The 20,560-nt window shown below is 35.0% G+C and overlaps 2 protein-coding genes across 3 annotated transcripts in view; both read left to right on the top strand.

Moving 5' to 3' along the window:
* The first annotated feature begins 1,919 nt into the window (after nucleotides 1-1,919).
* LOC113048168 (calcium-independent phospholipase A2-gamma-like) lies at nucleotides 1,920-13,323 on the top strand. 2 transcript variants are annotated; one of them, XM_026209778.1, is made up of 11 exons: nucleotides 1,920-1,997; nucleotides 2,093-2,124; nucleotides 5,081-6,115; nucleotides 6,231-6,380; nucleotides 6,476-6,627; nucleotides 7,027-7,121; nucleotides 7,215-7,386; nucleotides 7,723-7,780; nucleotides 7,866-8,060; nucleotides 11,171-11,369; nucleotides 12,115-13,323. In XM_026209778.1, exons 3-11 carry the CDS (start codon nucleotides 5,246-5,248, stop codon nucleotides 12,387-12,389), a joined length of 2,166 nt encoding a protein of 721 aa, XP_026065563.1. In that variant the 5' UTR covers nucleotides 1,920-1,997; nucleotides 2,093-2,124; nucleotides 5,081-5,245; the 3' UTR covers nucleotides 12,390-13,323. The 2 variants fall into 2 exon arrangements, with proteins under 2 accessions (XP_026065563.1, XP_026065562.1); XM_026209777.1 differs by lacking the exon at nucleotides 1,920-1,997 and adding an exon at nucleotides 3,053-3,220.
* A 2,825-nt stretch (nucleotides 13,324-16,148) lies between these two features.
* The window catches only part of LOC113048167 (neuronal cell adhesion molecule-like), a 44,214-nt gene continuing 39,802 nt past the window's right edge, over nucleotides 16,149-20,560 (top strand). Inside the window, exon 1 of the mRNA XM_026209763.1 lies at nucleotides 16,149-16,299. The gene's annotated coding sequence lies outside the window, so the exon portion shown is untranslated. The remainder of the gene's footprint in view (nucleotides 16,300-20,560) is intronic.

Genomic DNA, 20,560 nt, shown 5'->3' with positions numbered 1-20,560 from the left:
CTAATTACAAATATTTATCTTTTGTAATCTGATTACATAATCCAGATTACATATGATCAGGTATTCAGGTACTACCCAAAAAATTTGGAAAAACGTAGCAATATTAAAAGAAAAATAATAATAATATATATATAAGATAATATTTATATAATATATATAATATATATAATATATATATATTATATATATATATATATTATATATATATATTATTATATATATATTATATATATATATATATATATATATTATAATTACAGAATATTAATTTTGGGGCAAAACTATTCCTTTAAAGTGATGGGTTTTTAATTCAGGATGGTGGCATCAGGACACTTTAATTTGTGCATGTGGCCCAGGTTCTACAACCAGAACGTTGCAATATGCTGAAACAAAGAGCAGGATTAAAGTCCCCGCCAAACCCGTTGGTCAGATTTAAGGTGACCAGGGAGTTTTTGATCAATTCCAATTCACAAATTCCATATCAAAGTTTTCAAACAGTTGCATGTAGACTTTTAAATCATCCTTATGATTTCTCCTTCTGCCCTCTCATGGATACCATTCCATGCCTGACCTACAGAAGGGACTGCTGGAGGAGCTGGGGATAACGCTGGTTGATCGGACTCCATTCCCATTACTCCCACTGTCCACAGATCCTACCTCCAGCCTGGAGTAGCGTATCAGTCCCGGGAAGGATCTGAAGAGGTTGGGCTGTTACAAAGTACCTTACAGTCTTTATGTGCAAGAGTAATAGGAACTGAAAACTAATTTGTGTATGTGTTTTTAGATTATTACAGGACAGTGAATACATGGATGACGGAACTGTGAGACAGATCTGTGCTCGCTTGTAGAATCCCTGACCTGCTATAGTTCCAGGAGACTCCAAAGGCTCAAGCTAAAACTGCAGGTACAGGAATAAACTCACTGCAGACAGAATTATGTGCAAGCCCTATGACATCTGGAAATTCAAACTTTAAAGACGGATGATGAGGAAACAAAGAAGCACAAAGTTCTTGTGGAGAAACCTCTGCACCCACAAGGAGATGTGGTCAGTGTGTAAATTGATTAAGAGCTTAGATGTAGCATTTTAAAATGTAGATGTTTTATGGGTGAAGTGTCACAGCATCCTCGTATTATGAAGTTGAGAATATTAAAAAGCCGCTTTCAATCTTTTGAAAGAAACCCAGGATTGAGCCTGCTCTGAAAAATGCCACATGCTGCCTAAAAACAGTAATTAATAACAAACTAATCAACCTTTCACTAAGGAGGCCCAACCATTTTACAGCTCTCTTTTTCTTATTAAATGTGTATTTGTCGTTCTTTCACACCACAAATTATATAAAAGCTGTAACTGATTTGCATAAATGCAGAGAGAGAACAGAGAGGGCTGTGAACAGGAAGAGGCCTCCGAATGCAACTGCTCGAGCATACAGAGCCTGGTTTCAGGGGCGGAGGTGTCAAATATTGCTTGTTTATGGATAATAAATGCTAAATATTTTCAGGTTTTGTGGCCTTTAACAATTGTGCTTGTGTTATACAGTATGTGCTTTGGTTTTGAAGGTCTCTGATTATCTGTCAGTGCTTTTTTACTTGTATGCCAGTGATGATGATGAAGAGGTAGAAGACACAGCTGGCTCAGCTGCAGCGAGAGGAGATGATTTCTTTTTTGTATCCTCCCACTTTTACTCTGAGAATGATGCATGATGACTTGCACTTGGTTAGTCACTAAACTGATGTCACATGTTGAACATCCATGAATCATCCCCTCAACTTCATACACTGTGACAGTCAGCAAATGGCTAAACACCAACATTTTAATTTATATTAATATATTGTTACTTTATTGATATTAAGTTGACCTATTTTTATCTGATCATCACCTCTTTCAGAAAGCAACAGGAAAATATCAGTTCAATTAGGAGATGAGAAACAAAGAATTTGTTCCTGGATTCTGGAACATCAACACCATAGAGATGGAGAGGATTAGGAAGAACTGGATGGTATTTTACAGTTTTCTTAAAAAAATGAAATGATGAAAATGCATTATTAAGTGTCCAAAACTATGTGAATGAATGCAGAAATATCTGTTTTTCAGAGAAAAATCCAGAAGAGGAAATACGAGATGCAGTGAGTTCATGTTCCTTTCCTCATAATAATAACAACACTTCTCTTTTCCACTGACCTTCGTCAATCATGTCATGTCACTGTTATTTTTAGTACAGGTTTCTATTTAGCAGAAAGAAGTTTGAAACACACAGTCTAGCTCACAGTCACTTTTTTGTATAATAGATAGGTAGAAGAAGAGAGAGAGAAGACTGGCAAATAGATGGTAGCTAGGTAGACACACAGACAGATTGACTGATGTTCTTCAGTCTGAGGAGAGGAAGGTGAGGTGAAGGTTCTGGACTGCTGGATGGGACACAGATGCAGGTCAGGCAAGCTCAGTTTATCCAGAAGAGAAAGCTCTTGCTCTCAAAGTTGGAGGACTTCGAGATGGAGGAATCTGACCATACAAATTTCTCCTGTGAGGTACATCAGAGGCACTTAATATTGAATTCTGACCCTTGTAATCTGCATTTACATATTTAGAGAGAATCTTTTAAATCAATTACATTTATTTAAATGTATATTATTATATATTATATATATTATATATATATAATATAATATTATATATATATATTTTTATATACACATACCCATATATATTATATATTAGTTTTTGTTAATATTTAATGTTTTTATTTTCATTTTTTAGTCTAAGTTTAATTTGATTTAGTTTTAGTATTTTCAGATTTATTAATTTAACAGATTATGTGCTTATGTCAAAATCCAGTGCATTTGTATGTAGTTACCCTTTACAACAGAATTACTGTACTGTGCTTTTTAACGTAACTAATCATTCTTTGTATATACATTTTCTATAATATATAAGACATTTCTAAATATTATATTTTATGGAAACACTACCTTTATTTACATTTCGTGAGGTGTTGTCTCACTTACTCCCAGTAGTTGGCAGTGCGCTCTTTCCCATTTGATTGTTTGTCTCCAGTCAGCTGAAGAGAAGAGGAGATTCCCGGCGCTCTGATTGGCTGTGTTCACATCGCGTCATCTGTTCTGTTTCTCTACGTTTCCTGTCAAATTGTCAATTTTGGATCCATACTTCTCTGTTTTCATAATATCTCTAACGAAATAACAGCGAATAATAAGTAATCGGCGGGTATGTCATTTAATTTTTATGCTTAACATTTCAAACTCCGGTTTAAAAGAGAAGAATTAGCCTATTATTTAATGCAGTCTTAGCTGATCAAAACAACACTAGTCTAATGAGCTGCCTCTTAAAAATAATAAACATATGAACAATAAATCGCTATCTCTATAAACATATTCAAGTTTTATCTATAAACTTAATATTTAAGGTAAGAGTCATCGCGTTTAGATAATTCGATCTGCAGTGACAAAACAGCACACACTATATGGTAAATATGAGACATTGATACTACAGTGTTTCCTTATGAAAGCGTCAGTCGATCATTTTACTTTATATCCATTGAAAGAGATCGTTTGTAGACAGCTCTACAGAGTTTAAACTGACATATTTTGAAGTGTTAAAATTCAACAGTGTCCATAAGCAAAGTATTTCTCTCGGTGACATCCATCAGCCACTTTTCCCTAAACATTGTCAGTCCTGGAATAAGTTTGGATCTGTTGGTTTCGACGAGGAAGTGAACGCTGGCAGGTGTGTCTGGTTGGATTTTTGGAGGTTCTGATGATGAATATATATCTAAGTATATTTATCGATTTGTCTAGTCATATGTATCCGGCATAAAAAAGTAAAAAAGAAAACAGAGAAAAAAGAAAGAAAGTTGTTATTCATATAAAATGTCCCGCCTTCTTTGGGTTGTAATTTATGATTATCTGGTGAGTTCGGTGATGTTTAACCAGAGGACAATTCAACTGATTTCGATGAATGATCATTCAGGACCGGTTTTGTGAACTTGAATCAATGATTATATTAACATTGATCTGACTCAATTAATAACATGTCCGTTTCACTAATCTTTCTTCGTTTTGTTCTGACGACCTTTGAATATAACGGCGAGAGAAATAAAATATATTTGCATTATCAAAAATTTAAGCCTATTTCAGGCCATTAATATTTTTGCATTTTTTCCCACTTATGTAGCCTACTGTACAGCCAATTAAAATGGTTCAAATAGTTGTTTTTAATTGCATAGTGGTTTTATTTCCTTTTGTTTCTTTTTATGGTAATTTAGAAAAATGTAGCATTTTTTGTTTGTCACACAAGTTTTTGTTTTTTTAAAGGGACGACCAAAAGACTGACAAAGAAACGGAATTTACCACGTTTGATCAGTTTAACCTTTCTCAAATCAACACTTCACGTGCCTACAATAAAATCTCTAGATATACATCATGTTAAACATATGTTAGCTTAAACTTTTAACCTAGACAAATGTGTGCTATTAGAAATTTTTCAACTTAAGCTAAATGCCTCTGAAATGAAAAATATATGTATTGAAAGCTCAAAAATGTCTGCTCTAATACGAAACAATTAAAATCGAAAAAGGTGCATTTCTTTCTGAAGTCACGTCACTGTACTGCAGAGATGGTGAGTCAGAATCATAGTAATAATAATATTAATAATTTATGATTGTTTAATAATATTTGATTTTATTAATAATAATATTAATAAATAATAAAATATTATATTTTCTTTTTATTTATTAACTGTAAACGTGGCCATTTTTTATATTTACTTTTACTTTTACATTATTATAATAATGAGATTTTTTATGTCGGAAAAATATCATGAAAATTAAACACTCATTGTGCTCATACTTCATGAATAAGGCCCATTGTTTTTTTTGTTTTTTTTTTCCTCGCAGAAAAATACCTTTAATCACTCTGAATATTAAATATTGTGATTCCATGGTGTTCTTTTGCAGTTGCTCAAGGGTTCTGACTATTTTTAGCACAGTGCTATGCAGTTGCTAGGATTTTCTGGATACTGACGATTTTCTTAATATTAAATATTATATAACAATTTTTCTCATTACAGGTTGCCTTTAAAATGAGAAAGTCCTCCTACCTCATGTATTATCATGGAGTAATTATGGCTAAAGCTTTGACTGAACTCTGCAGGGCTCAGCAACTCTGATGCCCAATCCACGCACGTGTGTTTCCTCAAAGAGTATCCCAGAATTCCCCCGAGTAACCTCACCGCATGTCGCGCATCAGGAGCACACTGGACACCGTTACCAAAGCTGTGAGCGGAACGGTGAACTCTGACCTCCTCGCCAAAATCACGCGCCTCAAACCCAGTGCCACCCAGGGCAAAACTATAGGTGTTAAAGTGGAATGTCCCGAGGCAGAGGCCGGAGCTGTCATGACCATGGCGACACCTGAGCCGCCCAGAGAGAAAGAGGTGAAAAAAGACATGGAACTTCATAAAGAAGCCCCAAAATCTATCAGCAGTCTGTCTAGCAGCACAGGAAGCACGACCAGTGCAGTTGCAAAGCAAACGCTGCAACGTTTTCAGCCTGCAGCCTTCACAACCAACATGGATGAAACGTACGATCACCTGGCTGAACATGTCAATGCCTACTTTGGAAGTGACATGCAAGATGACAAAAGATCACAACGGTTTAGAGAAGACACAACATCCTCGACATCTCAGATCCAGACTAGTGCTCTTCCAAAAAGTAGCAAGGATGATATCTTAATGGCGGTGCCTGTGTCCTATAAATCCACACCAGAAACGCCCCCTGTTATTGACAAGAATAGCTCCGTCCCAAGTCCAGAAGCCCCTTCTGCTCCAGCTCAGGATGAGGCGGTTTCAAACATCCCCATATCGCCAAGGAAAGGCATCAGTCATTACCTGTCCTACCCCAGGCCAAGCGTCCAGGCTTTTGTAGGAAACTACATCACTCCTCTCGTCCCAAAGTTCAGAGCGGATTCAAAGAGTGGCACAGCAGAGAAGGAAAAGCCCTCTGGATCTGAACGGGCTGCGTCCCAGGATGCAAAGAGTGCAGAAAGCAAGGAGCAAAAAGAGGCAGAAGAGAAAGCACAGAGGCTGTTGTCTCAGAGGGAGAAGGTAGAATGATATCCCTGTAAATACAATAGAATATCTTTAATGGTGTGTTTTATTAGAAGCACATTGATTATGATGTTTAAGAATGAAATGGAATTGTTCTGTGTGTTGTATATAGATTATAGCACGTGTTAGTGTGGATAACCGAACCAGAGCACTGGTCAAGAGTATTCAGCGAGTCACTGATGTGAAGATCACCATCAGCAGGGTGGAGGAACTGAGTTTCCACCTTCTGGAATTTCCAGAGACCAGAGGGGTGGCAGTCACTGTAAGTGTGTGTCCAGCCAATTTTATTTTTGTACATCGTAGTCTCCATTAATGACTTCCTGTGTTTCATTTCATCTTTTCTCTCGCTGGCTGTAGGAGAAGGTCATCCCGTGTCTGCTGCGTTTGAGGCAGGCCAGAGACGTCAATCTGCAGGCTGCAGTGAGACAGGCTCTGGCTCTGGTGGGCTACAATGACCCAGTCAAAGGCAGAGGAATACGTGTCCTCTCCATCGACGGAGGGGGGACCAGGTGACAGACAGATGGCTACTAGGGAAAGATTATTAACTGAAAGTTAACAGATTGTGGAAGTACATTTGAGATAAAAGTAGGTCAGCCCAAATTTGTCTCAGAGTAGGTCATCAAAAAATAGAACTGACACAATTTTGCAATCCCTTTAGATGCTGTCCATCATCCTAGGCTAATTTGAAGGATTTATCATGTCACAGTTTTAACAAGAATAAAATGATATTCCACTATTATATACCATTATATCTACGAGCAGTGGGATAGGATATACTTAATCTTTCTTCATTTAAAAGTTAAAATAAACAACATTAAATTTTGTATTAAATAAAAGTATCAGGTTATTATCAACTAATCTATAGACCTATTGATATATTCCTGTAATTTGATGTAATTGTTTTGTAGGGGTTTGGTTGCATTGCAGGCTTTGCACAGGCTGGAGAGTTTGACAGGGAAGCCCATCTACCAGCTGTTTGACTACATATGTGGAGTTAGTACAGGTATATTATATTAACTGCTTGGAAAATGTCTATTACTGGTAATTATAGTAATGAACAAACTTCCTTTAAATCTGTGCGGTTATTTCCCCTCAGGGTCCATCCTGGCCTTTATGCTGGGAGTGTTCCAGATCCCTCTGGATGAGTGTGAGGAACTCTATCGGAAGCTGGGATCTGATGTCTTTAAACAGAACCTAATTGTGGGCACAGTGAAAATGGGATGGAGTCATGCGTACTATGACAGCCAGATCTGGGAAGAGATCCTCAAGTAAGACAATGAAGTGAACGAGCCTATTTTATTTTATTTAATATGTTATATTTTATTTTATTTTAAAAGTAAAGTAAACAAGCCCCCCCCCCCAAAAAAAACCTGATTTTATTATTATTATTATTCTTATTATTATTATTATTATTATTAATAATTTATTTTGTTATCATTGTAAAGTGCAGCAATAGTTTGGACATGAAAATAGAAATAACAAAATAAGAAAAAGGTAATTAATAATATAATTATATTAATATAATATAATAAAATAATAAAGGTAAAGAGACACATATAAAACTGCATTGAATATATACATTTTTTTATTTTTATTCTCAACAGAGAAAGAATGGGGCCTGGACTAATGATCGAGACTTCCAAGGACTCTAAATGCCCCAAGGTGGGTTTCAATATATATTTGGTAAAAAAATGTAAAAATTCTCATCTTTTCGCTGTTTAGATAAATCACTCAGTGCTTCCTCTAGGTGTCAGCGGTGAGCACCATTGTGAACAGAGGCCTGCCGCTGAAAGCATATGTCTTCAGGAATTATAACTTCTTGCCTGGGGTTCGCTCACACTACTTGGGCGGCTGCCAGCATAAAATGTGGCAAGCCATTCGAGCGTCCTCCGCCGCTCCAGGATACTTCCAGGAGTTTGTACTAGGAAATGACCTCCACCAGGTAAAGCACGCAAAGTCTGCTCTGCATTATCTGCATTACATTTCTTTTTGCTCTTAACTTATCCACATGTTTTTAAGGCTAATCTTTATCATATGACTTTTTTAACATGTTAAGGTCCAAGCGTTCGGACAGTTTGTGACGTCATCCTTGCTTAGATCTCTTGCAGTATTGAAAATCATTACAAACCCTTTTAAGTTCTTGTCAGAAGAAGAGAGAGGAAAAGCAAACTCTGCACATACAGTACATGCACTACAGGCTGTTTCCTGTGCTGTACAGTCAGAGTCATTAGTGTTGTTCTTGTGGCTCTCATATTGCTATTTGAAGAGATTCCTGTCAGAGAGATTATTTAGACTCCTCTCACTTCTCTGATCCACTTCTCTCTGAATCATAATAGTCTTGAAGTGTGGCTGCGTATTTGCAATATGCATCGAGATGTGTAATACAGAAGGTATACACAAACCAGATTTGTTAGGGAAAGTGTATTGTTCTGAAAAGTTCATGGTTTGAATATGTGTCTGAATTACCCTGGAGTAGCTGTCAGGTCTTTTTGCCTCACTGTCTGTCTTCATCCAGCTCAAACTGGCACAGTCCCACCGCTGCCACACTGAACGCACCCTCACAGCCTGAGATTTCATCAGCCAAGTGGCAGACGTTAATGTTGAATCGTAGCCCTCAGCGGTGTCTGTTAATCCATCAGGAAGGCGTCATTCTGTCCGTCTGCCTATTGACACCCACCAAGTTCGCATACAGCTTTTCACAATGTCCCTTTTGTCCCAAAAAGGCCAATAAAGCTGTTGGTGACCGAGCTAAATGAATGCCCAGATTTATTCCAATGAGATCTGTGGTCAGTCAGAAGATGGGCCTGTTATTATTTAGAAATGTAGGTATTAACAGTGAGAAGGATTGCATGCAGTTTCTGCCAAAGTTTTACCCATTTGTGTGTTTTTTCTGTATTATTTATTATAAAAAATAATAATATTTTTTTATTTATTATATATATATATATGAAAGGAAAAAGAAACCATTTTTTTCAGTGCATTCCTGGTTGCACTTTATGATTTGAAGTAAAATAAAAAAAAAATTAATATGTGAACAGCATTTTTTTTTTATATTATTTTTTTAAATAATATATTTATTTTTATAATTATACTTAAAATAAAATAAAAATATATATAAAAAAAATGCTGTTCACATATTAATTTTTTTTTTCTTTCACTTCAAATCATAAAGTTCAACAAGGAATGCACTGAAAAAAATGGTTTCTTTTTCCTTTCATTAAAAAAATTCTTCCCTCTCTTTTTCATAGATGCTCTTATGTATAACTGATCCACATGATGCTTTCATATAATATAATCCTCACTTTGCGGTCAAATGCTCTTTGGAGAATTCTGGATAGGAAATTTGGAGTGACATTGTCCTTAGGGAAGGCCTAATTTATTGGCGAACAAGATGAGAATGAACCGTTTTCAGATGGTATTCGTTTTTCATCTAATAGTCTGTGTAGCTGATTCAGTTATTATTATATTTTTTTTTAGCCTAAGGGCAGAGCAAACCTACTTAATGCACATTCAATAGGTTAATCTTCCAATAGTTCTGCGTTCAAAGCTGCTGTGTGATGTTTTGATGTGTTTTTTTAATGTGTGGGATGAATGTGTCCTCATTAAAATGCAAATGTATTAGAGGCTCTTGGCTCTAAAACCTGTTGCCAACAGAGCACTTCAGACTCCGAATGCCACCAATGGCACAACCTCTCTCTATCCATCTTTTACTCGTTCTCTCTCTCTCTCTCTTTGCTCTGAATAGCTCTTCAGTTTCTTCTCCACATGCCAGGGCTGTAGTCTGTTATGCATACTCTCCTCAAGGAGTCTCGACCATCAAACAAGAAGTCAATCCTCTACTGAAGGGGTCGGCAACCTTTTCGGCATGACGTGCCATTTTTTATTTTTCCAATGGGCCTATTTAATTTTCATGCAATTTTCATATATTATTTTTTTCTCAAATGTTTCTTAAAGATATACAGTGTGACCGTATTGAACATCACTGTGTGTGTGTGTGTGTGTGTGAGACAAGGCCAGTGCATTAAAACCGTTCAGTTTAATCACTGTTCTTTATTAAAGCAATGCTTTAATTGATGCGCGCGTGCACACACACACACGCACACACACCACTCGCACCACTCTTCTCCATTTGATTGATTCATTGATTCAATCATTAAAAGAATAGTTCACCCAAAAATGAAAGATTTATGTTCATTTTCTCATCCCCATTAAGGAAATCAGATTTTCTTTATCCTGTGGAATGCAAAAGGAGTTGTTCATGCTGCTCTTGTACTTACAAAGTAGTGTTTTTGTCATTTTTATCACTTGTCTGTGTGTTTTTTATTTAATCTATATTTCCGTTTTAGTTCGTTATTTTTAGTACACAGGTTTAACTAGCTGAAATAAATGGCAACTAGCTGAAAACATTTATTATATTTTTTAAAAACGTTTTATTATTTCAGGTAATGTTTATTTAATTTCTAGTAACAAAAGTGTTTTTTCAAGTTTGTTTGTTTTTCTGGGTGAAATATCCTTTTAATTAGCTTTTGATTGCTGTAATGAGCTATCCTTGGTTATCTTTGGACTGGGAAAGCAACATGTAGTTCACTGAGACACATCAGTATCCGTGTCACTAAATGTAGGGCACATTAGAGGAATGAGGGATGCTGTCTAATGGACGATTTCATCTTGTTTACTCTGATGTACTCCTTAAGGGAGGCATAGAAATGGAGAAGGATGATGCCAAGTAAATGGATTTCACATGCCTCTACCCACATCTCCATTATGATGACTCCCATCATCACATCAGCTAGAAATGCAGAGTCAACTCTTTTATCTAGTATTTCAAATAATAACCCATATTTCCACAAAGAAGAAATGCTTGTGGACAGTAATAATAATAATAGAAGCAGTTCTTTTGGCAGAAACTCAAAATTTCTTTTAAATAGTATATTTTAGTTTCTCCAGTTGTAGTTGTGAGAGCACACATGCACCTTGTGAATCACTCTCCCTCTTGTTTGGTTACCTGGCTGTGATCTTGTTAACATTGGGTTGATTTTTGATTTTATCCAGGACGGTGGTCTCTTGATCAATAACCCTACCGCTCTGGCCATCCACGAGAGCAAGTGTTTGTGGCCCAACACGCCTGTGCAGTGTGTGGTGTCTCTGGGCACAGGCCGATACGAAACCATAGGCAAGACCAGCTCGAGCACTTATACCAGCTTGAAGACCAAACTCACCAATGTCATCAGCAGCGCCACAGACACTGAAGGTGAGAACGTGATCAGATCTGTCCACTAGCACCTGCAGCTCTGGATATCCATTCTAGCTAGACAAGAGCAGCTGAGGCTTGTTTTTAGCAAGAATGTGAATGGGGTCATTTAGAAAATGATTCCATAAGAATAATCATCTGTTTTTGCACAAAAAAAAAAAAAAAAATTATTGAATTGAATAAAATGTGAATAATTTACAAATTAAAAAAAATAATAATAATTTAGAATTAGAAATATACAAAATGTATATAAAAATGTATATAAAATTATTAAATGATAAAAAACTTATTTTAATTGCTAAAAATATTACGAGCATCTGCTGTTTATCTCTGACTGTAATGACCCCTAATGAAAAAAAAAAAAAAAAAAAAAATATATATATATATATATATATATATATATATATATATATATATATATATATATATATATATATATATATATATATATATATATATATATATATATATATATTAAATTTGAATTTATGCATTTAGCAGACACTTTTATCCAAAGCGACTTACAGTGAATTCAGGCTATCAATTTTTACCTATCATGTGTTCATTGGTTAACGCTATGCTCTACGAACTGAGCTACAGGAACACTGTATCATAAAAAAAATAATAAAAACTGTGATGACATTATGAAACAAGTAAAGTTATAAACATTGAAACATTGTTAATATTCTGTTGTTTGTCACTCACTACATAAACCCTTGTTAATGAATCTCTTCTTATACTATAGAGGTCCACACGATGCTGGATGCCCTCCTCCCACCAAACACTTATTTTCGTTTTAACCCTTACATGAGTGAGGAAATCCCACTGGACGAGAGCAGACAGGATAGGCTGGACGTCCTGCAGGCTGAGGGTCAGCAGTACCTGGAGCGTAACGAGAATAAGCTAAAGAAAGTGGCTAGTGTTCTCACTCAAGAAAAGGGAGTCGTTCAGAAACTCGCCGAATGGGCCCAGCTTAAAGCTGACATGTACGATGGCCTTCCTTTTCGCTCGAAACTCTAAACTTACAATCTAAACCAAACTAGCACAACCTCTGACCTTTTAACACATAACAAGGTAAACTGAGTGCTACAGTGTAACTACACAATGCATGTTGCCATATGCCAATAGCAAATCAAGTCTGTTGCCTCATTCTGACGAGCACATAAGATTGAAAAGATTCATTAGGTCTGATTTTAAGGCTTTATTTTTATTGTAACAAAAGTTATTGTTTACCTTGTGTCGTTTGAAACGAAGATCCTTGAAAGCACGAAAAGTTAGCAGCAATACTGACTAGCTATCACAATGCATTTGCTGCTTTTCATTTGTTGGGATATACTAATGTAATTTGATCCGTTAATTTACAATAGGATAAATTTGCTGTTGTGTAATGTCTCTCCTTGAAAAACCCTTAGTATTAGTCGACTGAACTGACAGTACTGTAGTTAGCATGAGTTGCTAAATCATTTTCAACCTCATTTTTTATTTTTTTTTTAATTCAAATGATCAGCCTTGTAATTTTATGTCAGACCACAGTGGTATCCAGCAGCACTAATGTTTTAAAGATTTTGCACGCAATGTTTCGAAAGCACTCAATGCAGTTGCGTTATGGCTGAAGATGGCTTGCATTGATTATTGTGGAAATACTAATGAAATGATCACTGATTTCGTGTATTATGTTTGAATGCCTCCGCTGCTTTCCAGTACACATTTTATTTGCTTCTGCATGCACTTAGCTGGAAAATATTTGACATAATTTATTGGTTCTTTTCAGACCGAGTGTATAATATTGTAAAATATAATTAATCCTTGTGTGTGTAAAAAATAAATAAATAAATGTATAACAGTGTTGTAGATTTCAGTTTTAACAGCTCGATTCAGAAATTAAAACTGTATAATACACCTTGAAACTGTATTCCCTGATGATTATGAAGAGAAATAAATGACTTTAACTTCAGTTTGTTTCATGGTTTATAGTTCTTCTCTCTGAAGATGTCACAAAAGATATGTTTTTTAGAATCTCTTTTAGATTATCATTGGGAATCCACAATTTAACCTATTATTTATCAGTTTCATTAGGCTGAAAGGTATGCATTTCTACACATTATTCTATTTGAAATGAATCTTGGAGTAGTTTTTAGCCACCTGTCGAGTATGCCAGAAAATTAGTCAGATAGTAGATCAATGTTACTGGGGGAATGCAATTTATACATGTGAGACGGTGGACTATTCCTCTCGAGCAGGAGCAGATAGGACCATATCTGACTCGACTTTTGCATCATCCACCTCCCAGAATCCCCTTGGGCAGGAAGAACAGACTAGAGCCTTCTGACACATTCAGCATCAAATGTAACTAATATGTCACTAAGGCGATTTCAGTATTATTTTTTTCAGAAAAATTAATATTTTTAATATTGAGTAGCTGAATTGCCACACACTCATCTACTCTGTAAATTCATATATCAAGCGATATATGTCAGTACCCTATGTAATTTAGACCTGTTCCCTAGCAACCATTTCTCCACCTTCACAAGATCCAGGTTTAAAAATGTTGGACTTCAATCTCTTGCTTCACTTCTCTACTGAAAGTTTATGATATTTTCGGTTTCAGCACAAAGAGTCGCTCTCATTGAAATGATTAATAATCTATTGATTTTTTCTTTTTCTTTTAAAGCTTCCTTTCCAAAAATCCTACTGTGTGTCATACCATTTAGCTTTGACTTTATTCACAATATACAATTGCAAATAATGTGTAAATGTCATGTAAATAATGTTGCGATCCTTACTTCTGAGTTTGAGGGGGGAAAAAAACATTAGTTAATAAAAAGTAATCTAAAAATTAGTCAGAATTCATTACATTAAAACAGTAATTTAGGTTCAGTTACTAACTATCGTTTTCAACATGTAATTTGCAATCAATAATGGACTACAATTTGTAAGTAATCTACCTAGAACTAGTCGTTTATAGTTATAAAATTGCTTTATATATATATATATATATATATATATATATATATATATATATATATATATATATATATATATAGTAGGATATAATTTGTGTACGTGAGCATTATTATCAGTAAATATATATATATATTTTTTTTACTGGTTCAATTATTATTTATACCCACTGCCCTGAAAATTTCCCTTGCTGTAAAACGAACATGCTTTCGTTAAGAAAACAGCCTAGTGGTTGGCTCTGCTCTGGCACATATACTGTATGGATTTTTTTTGGATGATGTATGTCTTCAAAGCTGTCAACAAACCAATTTAGGAAGTGGGAAGTATAAACAAAGTCATTTTGCATTAGCTCAGAGAGAGAGAGCAACACTTGATCAGTGCAGACTTTATTCTTCAAAAATACTCTTGAAAGTTTTGAAACGGGTTAGACTTTAGTTTCCATGTCTTTTATTTTACCTTATCTTACGCTACATGCTACTCTATTAGATTTTTTTTCTCCCTCTTGTTACTTGTGCTCCTCATATTTCCCTTATAGAACAGATGTCCCATGACATTCAGGACTTTTGAGAACAATTAGGGTTTTGTGCACAGTAAATGGTACATCTATCATTTTGAGAAGACGTGGCTGGGCATCAGACATTATGCTGTACAGTGTGACGACTAACATGCTCATTTTCACTTGGATTGCCAAACCAACACCATGAATCAGATGTCCTGTATAGAGGCAACAAAAGCAACGCTACCCATCTGCACAAACACATGCCTATATATGGCTTTGACAAAGTAATGTAGAAAATTGTATAGAGTGGACATTGTTGATTTGAGTTGGATTGGTTTTCTTCCATGACTTTTAATGATATGCTTATTATTAATGATTTTAAATTGAAATTAAATAAATAAATGTATGCATTTAGCAGACTTTTATCCAAAGTGACTTACAGTGCATTCATTTTTTTTTTATCAAATTAATCAAGTTATGGTGGGTAATCAAGTTTTAAATATATATATATATATATATATATATATTTTTTTTGCTTCTTACCAGATTAACATTTAATAGATTAAAAGATACACCAAGAACTGTTTGAAATGTCTATTTTTTATGTATTTGAAAGTTTTTTTTTTTAACGTGTGATGTCAAAACCCCAATTTGAGAAGTATTTCTGCAGTCTACAAAGAAAACACTTGCAAAATCCTTCAGTCATTCTGATGAGCTCATTTGCCATTCTAATGTATGTGTGTGTGTGTGTGTGTGTGTGTGTTTATGCCTCTTTCTGTGTGTAATATCTATGCACACAGAATATATTATTTTATATTTTTGTTATAGTGTATATATATATATATATATATATATATATATATATATATATATATATAATATTAAATTATATCAATGAATAATATGGAAATGATGTTGCTTTTAATATTTAATTATTATTACTTTTTTTTATTATAAGCACAACAAAAAAAAATTGTCAAATAATTAGTTAAAACTAATTATGAATCGATGTATTAAAAAAAATACTATAGAAGTCAATGGGTACCAGCAACTTCAAAACATCTGTAGTGTTGAACAGAAGAAAGAAACTCATACAGGTTTGGAAATTTTTCATTTTGGGGTAAACTATCCCTTTAAGTTTGAGGAGCCTCCATCATTTATAAGAATACGCCTTTCTTTGAAAAACAAACAGAATTGAACAAATACAACTTCTTTACGCCAAGAGTATAATAACTAGTGTCCAGTAGTGCTGTTTGTGTGTGCTCTGTCCTGTCTGCCTGGAGCTCCTCGCGCGCTGCAGCTGCGCCTGCACTGAGCGTGCGCGTGACGGCGCTGCGCGTTTGACAGCAGCAGGAGCAGCGCGAGCGCTCGAGGAGAAAGAGAAGCTGCGGTGCGCGCCGACTACACAACACACCAAACGTACACCAATCCCGTGAAACCGGACGGGTCGAGGATTCTTCACTGGAATCGGTGAGTTTCACAGTTCTTTATCTTGGAAGCTGCGTTATTCTTTCCGTGTTCATGGCGAGACGCGTTTGGGAATGCGAAGGCGCAGTAGGTGCAGTATTTGAGTCGACGAGGAGCATCCAGTCGTGCTTCTCCCATGGCAACCGGTGATGATGCGGATTTTCACGGCGATATGACAGAGATCACAAAGGATGCGTTTCAATGAAATATCTGAACGCCGTTTAAAACGAAGCTTTCATTGTGTGTCATCTCGATAAACGCGCCATCATGAAAGTCTGTGTTTAATTGAAATCGTGATCGGTCACCAGCAGGTGCTCTCGTCATTTAAAGACATCATCCCTCAATATTTATTCATTATGGTGCATTTCTCAAATGTAAATATTTGATTTGCATATTTATTCATTTGAGAATGGACCTGCTGTCATGGTATGAAGACAAAAAACAACCACAGATGATAAAGGATACCCTACAAAAGACAACGGGAACAAGGCTCTTTCATTACTGCATCTTTCTTTTCTGTCTTTGTTTCTTTATGAAAATAGTGTTTTATATGTTTAATGGCATTTTCCATTAAAAGGTTGCAAATGGGACTTAAAAATGTCCATATTTTTTATTTTGCACAGTTGTCCGCCTCTGTGTTGTCAAATATTATTTAAGCTGTTTTATTTTCTGCGTTTCTATCATAAAATTATGTAAAATAGCTGTTGCACTGCTACAAAACTAGCTTTTTACCTCAACAAGAATAGCAAAGTACATTGAGAGAATTGCAAGATTTGCCATTCATTACTTTTGTAAATGATTTCAACCGCAATAAAGCAATAGGCTGTTTTATATGAAAAATGTAATATTTTCTACTAATATATTAGTCTATTAACTATTAACTATTAACTATAATCTATTAACACAATAGTAAATCAAGGGAACGCAATAGAAATCGTGTGCACATTTTAGTGAGGGAACGAATTAGTAAATCATGCACACAATTTATTTATTTTTTCTTGCATGTCATGTGCGGGGCTCCGTAGTATATGGCCTTTAGCACCAAAAACATATTTTTTTTTAAATTCTGAAGGTATTATATTTTTATCTTAGAAAGTGCACAATTAGCACCTCCTTTATAATCACTAAAACGGTGTCACCTCAGTTCATCGCAACCTCACAAAGTTCCTTCATAATCAATGAACCTCTTATATACATTCTGTTTCAGTGAAAGGATTTGCGAGCGAGTGGAACAAGATCCAGCATTTATTTGAACGGAATGGCCAATCAGAGGTGTTCAAGAATCAACAGATCTGTCTGTGATTGGCTACACTGCTCATGAGTCGATGAGTTGGCAGCCTAAACTACATTAGTATAATATTTCCTGCATAATTACGTATATGAAGAAATATATTTTGTGTTGGATCAGTCACTTATGTTGGCATGCCCTTATCCATAAACATTGCAGATAAGTGATTTTAGGTATGTTTTTTTGCTGTCATTCAATTAAGCTCTCAGCTGGTAGGGAGTAGTAAGATGGCTTCTCAAACACTTCTGGTGTTTTCACCGCTGAATGGCAGTTTATAACACATGGAGCAATCCAGTCATATATATAGATCAGTGGTCATGATGTGGTCTGTGGCTGTTGTATGTGAGACATGTTATTTAATTAGAATCGGTAATGCTATTTAGAGTTATTTTTAAATAACTCTTCAGGGCATAGTCTAATTTGGCAAAAAATATATTGCACTTCATTATATTTTGTGACCATTTACTGCAGGTCTACACTATAGTGCTATTTCATTTGGACATTCACACACTGCAGGTTAGGACAATTTATAGTATGGATGGTGTGTGCTCTACACTAATTCACTGTAATTTTTAATGGATTTTAAATACTCTGATGGCTTCATAGATGACTTGCAGGCGGTCTAACATCGACACAACTGAATGATGATTAATGAAGGAGAAAATATGGGACATTTGCTTTCTTGTCCAAGGCAATGGGATATCATAATGCACATGTGCATAACAGCTGCTACTTTGTGTGCTGCAGAGCCACTAGTCCCTTGTGGTGAGAAAAGTTTCCCATTTAGATTTTCATAGCAATTTTTAATAAGCATTTGCACAGGGATGTTACAACAGAAATGAGAGAGTGAATGCTAGTATAATACAGTTGAGAGAGAGGAACAGAAAGCCATCTGTGGAGCAGGTTCTTTATATTTAAGGGTGTAAATATTTTTATTTTGTTTTAGATTTTATTTGAGATTTTATTATTATATTTTATATTATTATTATTTTTTGTATTGTTATTATTTTAGTTTTATGTAATTCATTTATTTTACTGTTTTATTTAAAAAAAAATTTATTTGATAATTCTTTACTGGCTCTGAAATTGTTTTGGACAAATTCATTTTTGAATTGCATAAATATACTTTTCAATTAATACCTTTGTCACCACTCCATCCAATGCATCTAATTAGGAAGTAGATTGAAAAATCTGAATTTGTTGGACTTTTACAGATTTTGTTCAGTTTTGTTTGTAATAAGAAATTAAATTTCTATTCGATTTAGTTATTAAGTTCCATAATTTATGCATTTTTTGTTTGGTTACTGCTTTTTAACCTGTTTATATCAAAATTATGCTCCATGAAATTGTATTCTGAAGTCCAGGAACAACATCAAAAGCTTTTTTGAGGTTTTTTGGATGGGAATTAATAGCAACGCTGATGAAGCACAACAGGCACCTGGTAAAGTACGTGCCACCAAGCCAGCTGTGCTTTATCATGGACCTTTCTTTGCCTTCTATCTAGCCATGCACTTTCCACCATCTGGTATGAAGTGACTGGACAATACTGCACAGAGAGGATCACTGGGAATGAAGTAAATAGCTTTTGCTGTGGTTTTGGAGTGTTTGTTTGTGACTCAGTAAGTTCAAATGCTGGATATTTACATTTGCACCAGCTGTCATCGCCAAGGCAGGTTAGACATTTGCATGCTGGTAATTGCTTTGCAAACATGCCACATGTGCCTTGTGACCTGATTTTAATGCATCATAGTTTTTGAGATTTAAGAGCTTGATTTAAAGGGCATGAACTCAGTGTAACACTAACTTACTGTTGGTGTGGTAGATTATTGAACAGTATTTTCTGTGAGAGGAATTGTCTGGGGAAATGTTACAGGTGTTACATTGGTGTAGGTAGTGAACCTTTGCCTGTATTTCATTTTAGATCAGTCTGACATTATATCATTGGGATTACAGATTTATTCAGTATGGGCAAACGTCTCTGTTGCTCTGTCTTAATATGCTTCAAAAAGAATAAGCTGACTCTTGTCATGGCCGATAAACGATTAGTGGAGGTCAAGGTCAAACATGACTGAAGATGGACATAGATCTATCTATCTATCTGTCTGTCTGTCTATCTATCTATCTGTCCATCCATCCATCCATCCATCCATCTATTTTACAGTCTATTGAAATTACTGGATTTGGCAGCATATCAAAACATGAATTATATATATTTTTAATGTTTTCTAGAAGGCTAAATTATTGGATTATGATGGGCTGTAACTGACTTTGCTCCTTCATAGTTGTTGGTTTTACTAAAACAAAGCTGTTATCAGCAATATTAAGTAATTAAGTATTTATATATTAAGTTTTTTCCATCCCCCTTGCTGTCATATTATAAACTTCAGTATTGTTGATGGATTTATTCTGTTTGATAAAGATCATTTCAGCATATTATAACGATTTCTAAAAGATCATGTGACGCTGAAAACCGAATTAATGGCTGTTGAAAATTCAACTTTTCCATCACAGGAATCAATTACATATTATATATTTTTTTTAAAATACAACAACATTATAATACATTTTACTGTATTGTTTATTAAAATGAATGCAGCCTTGATGTGCATAAGAGACTTCTTTCAAAATCATTGTAAAATCTTAATCATTACATACTTTTGACTGGTAGTGTGTGTGTATATATATATATATATATATATATATATATATATATATTGTAACTATTAACATAAATGTGACTTAATGTGAAATATTTTGAAATTGTAGTACATTGTACAAACATTTACAGACACTGCTTCTTTGTGTTTGGTATCTCAAGAGTGGCATTTAGTTGCAAAACGCGTAACATCTGACCAACCTAACCATGGAGAATAGTGAAATATTTAAATTGGTGTAGAATCATTGTGCTTCAACCGTGCTGATTTATGGGTATTTGAGAGCTGTAATCTGTGGCCTGCGTGCTGCTTTAGGGAGATG

The sequence above is a fragment of the Carassius auratus genome, chromosome 29 (genome assembly GCF_003368295.1).
Source record: "Carassius auratus strain Wakin chromosome 29, ASM336829v1, whole genome shotgun sequence".
NCBI lineage: Eukaryota > Metazoa > Chordata > Actinopteri > Cypriniformes > Cyprinidae > Carassius > Carassius auratus.
This window is presented reverse-complemented; position numbering and strand designations above follow the sequence as displayed.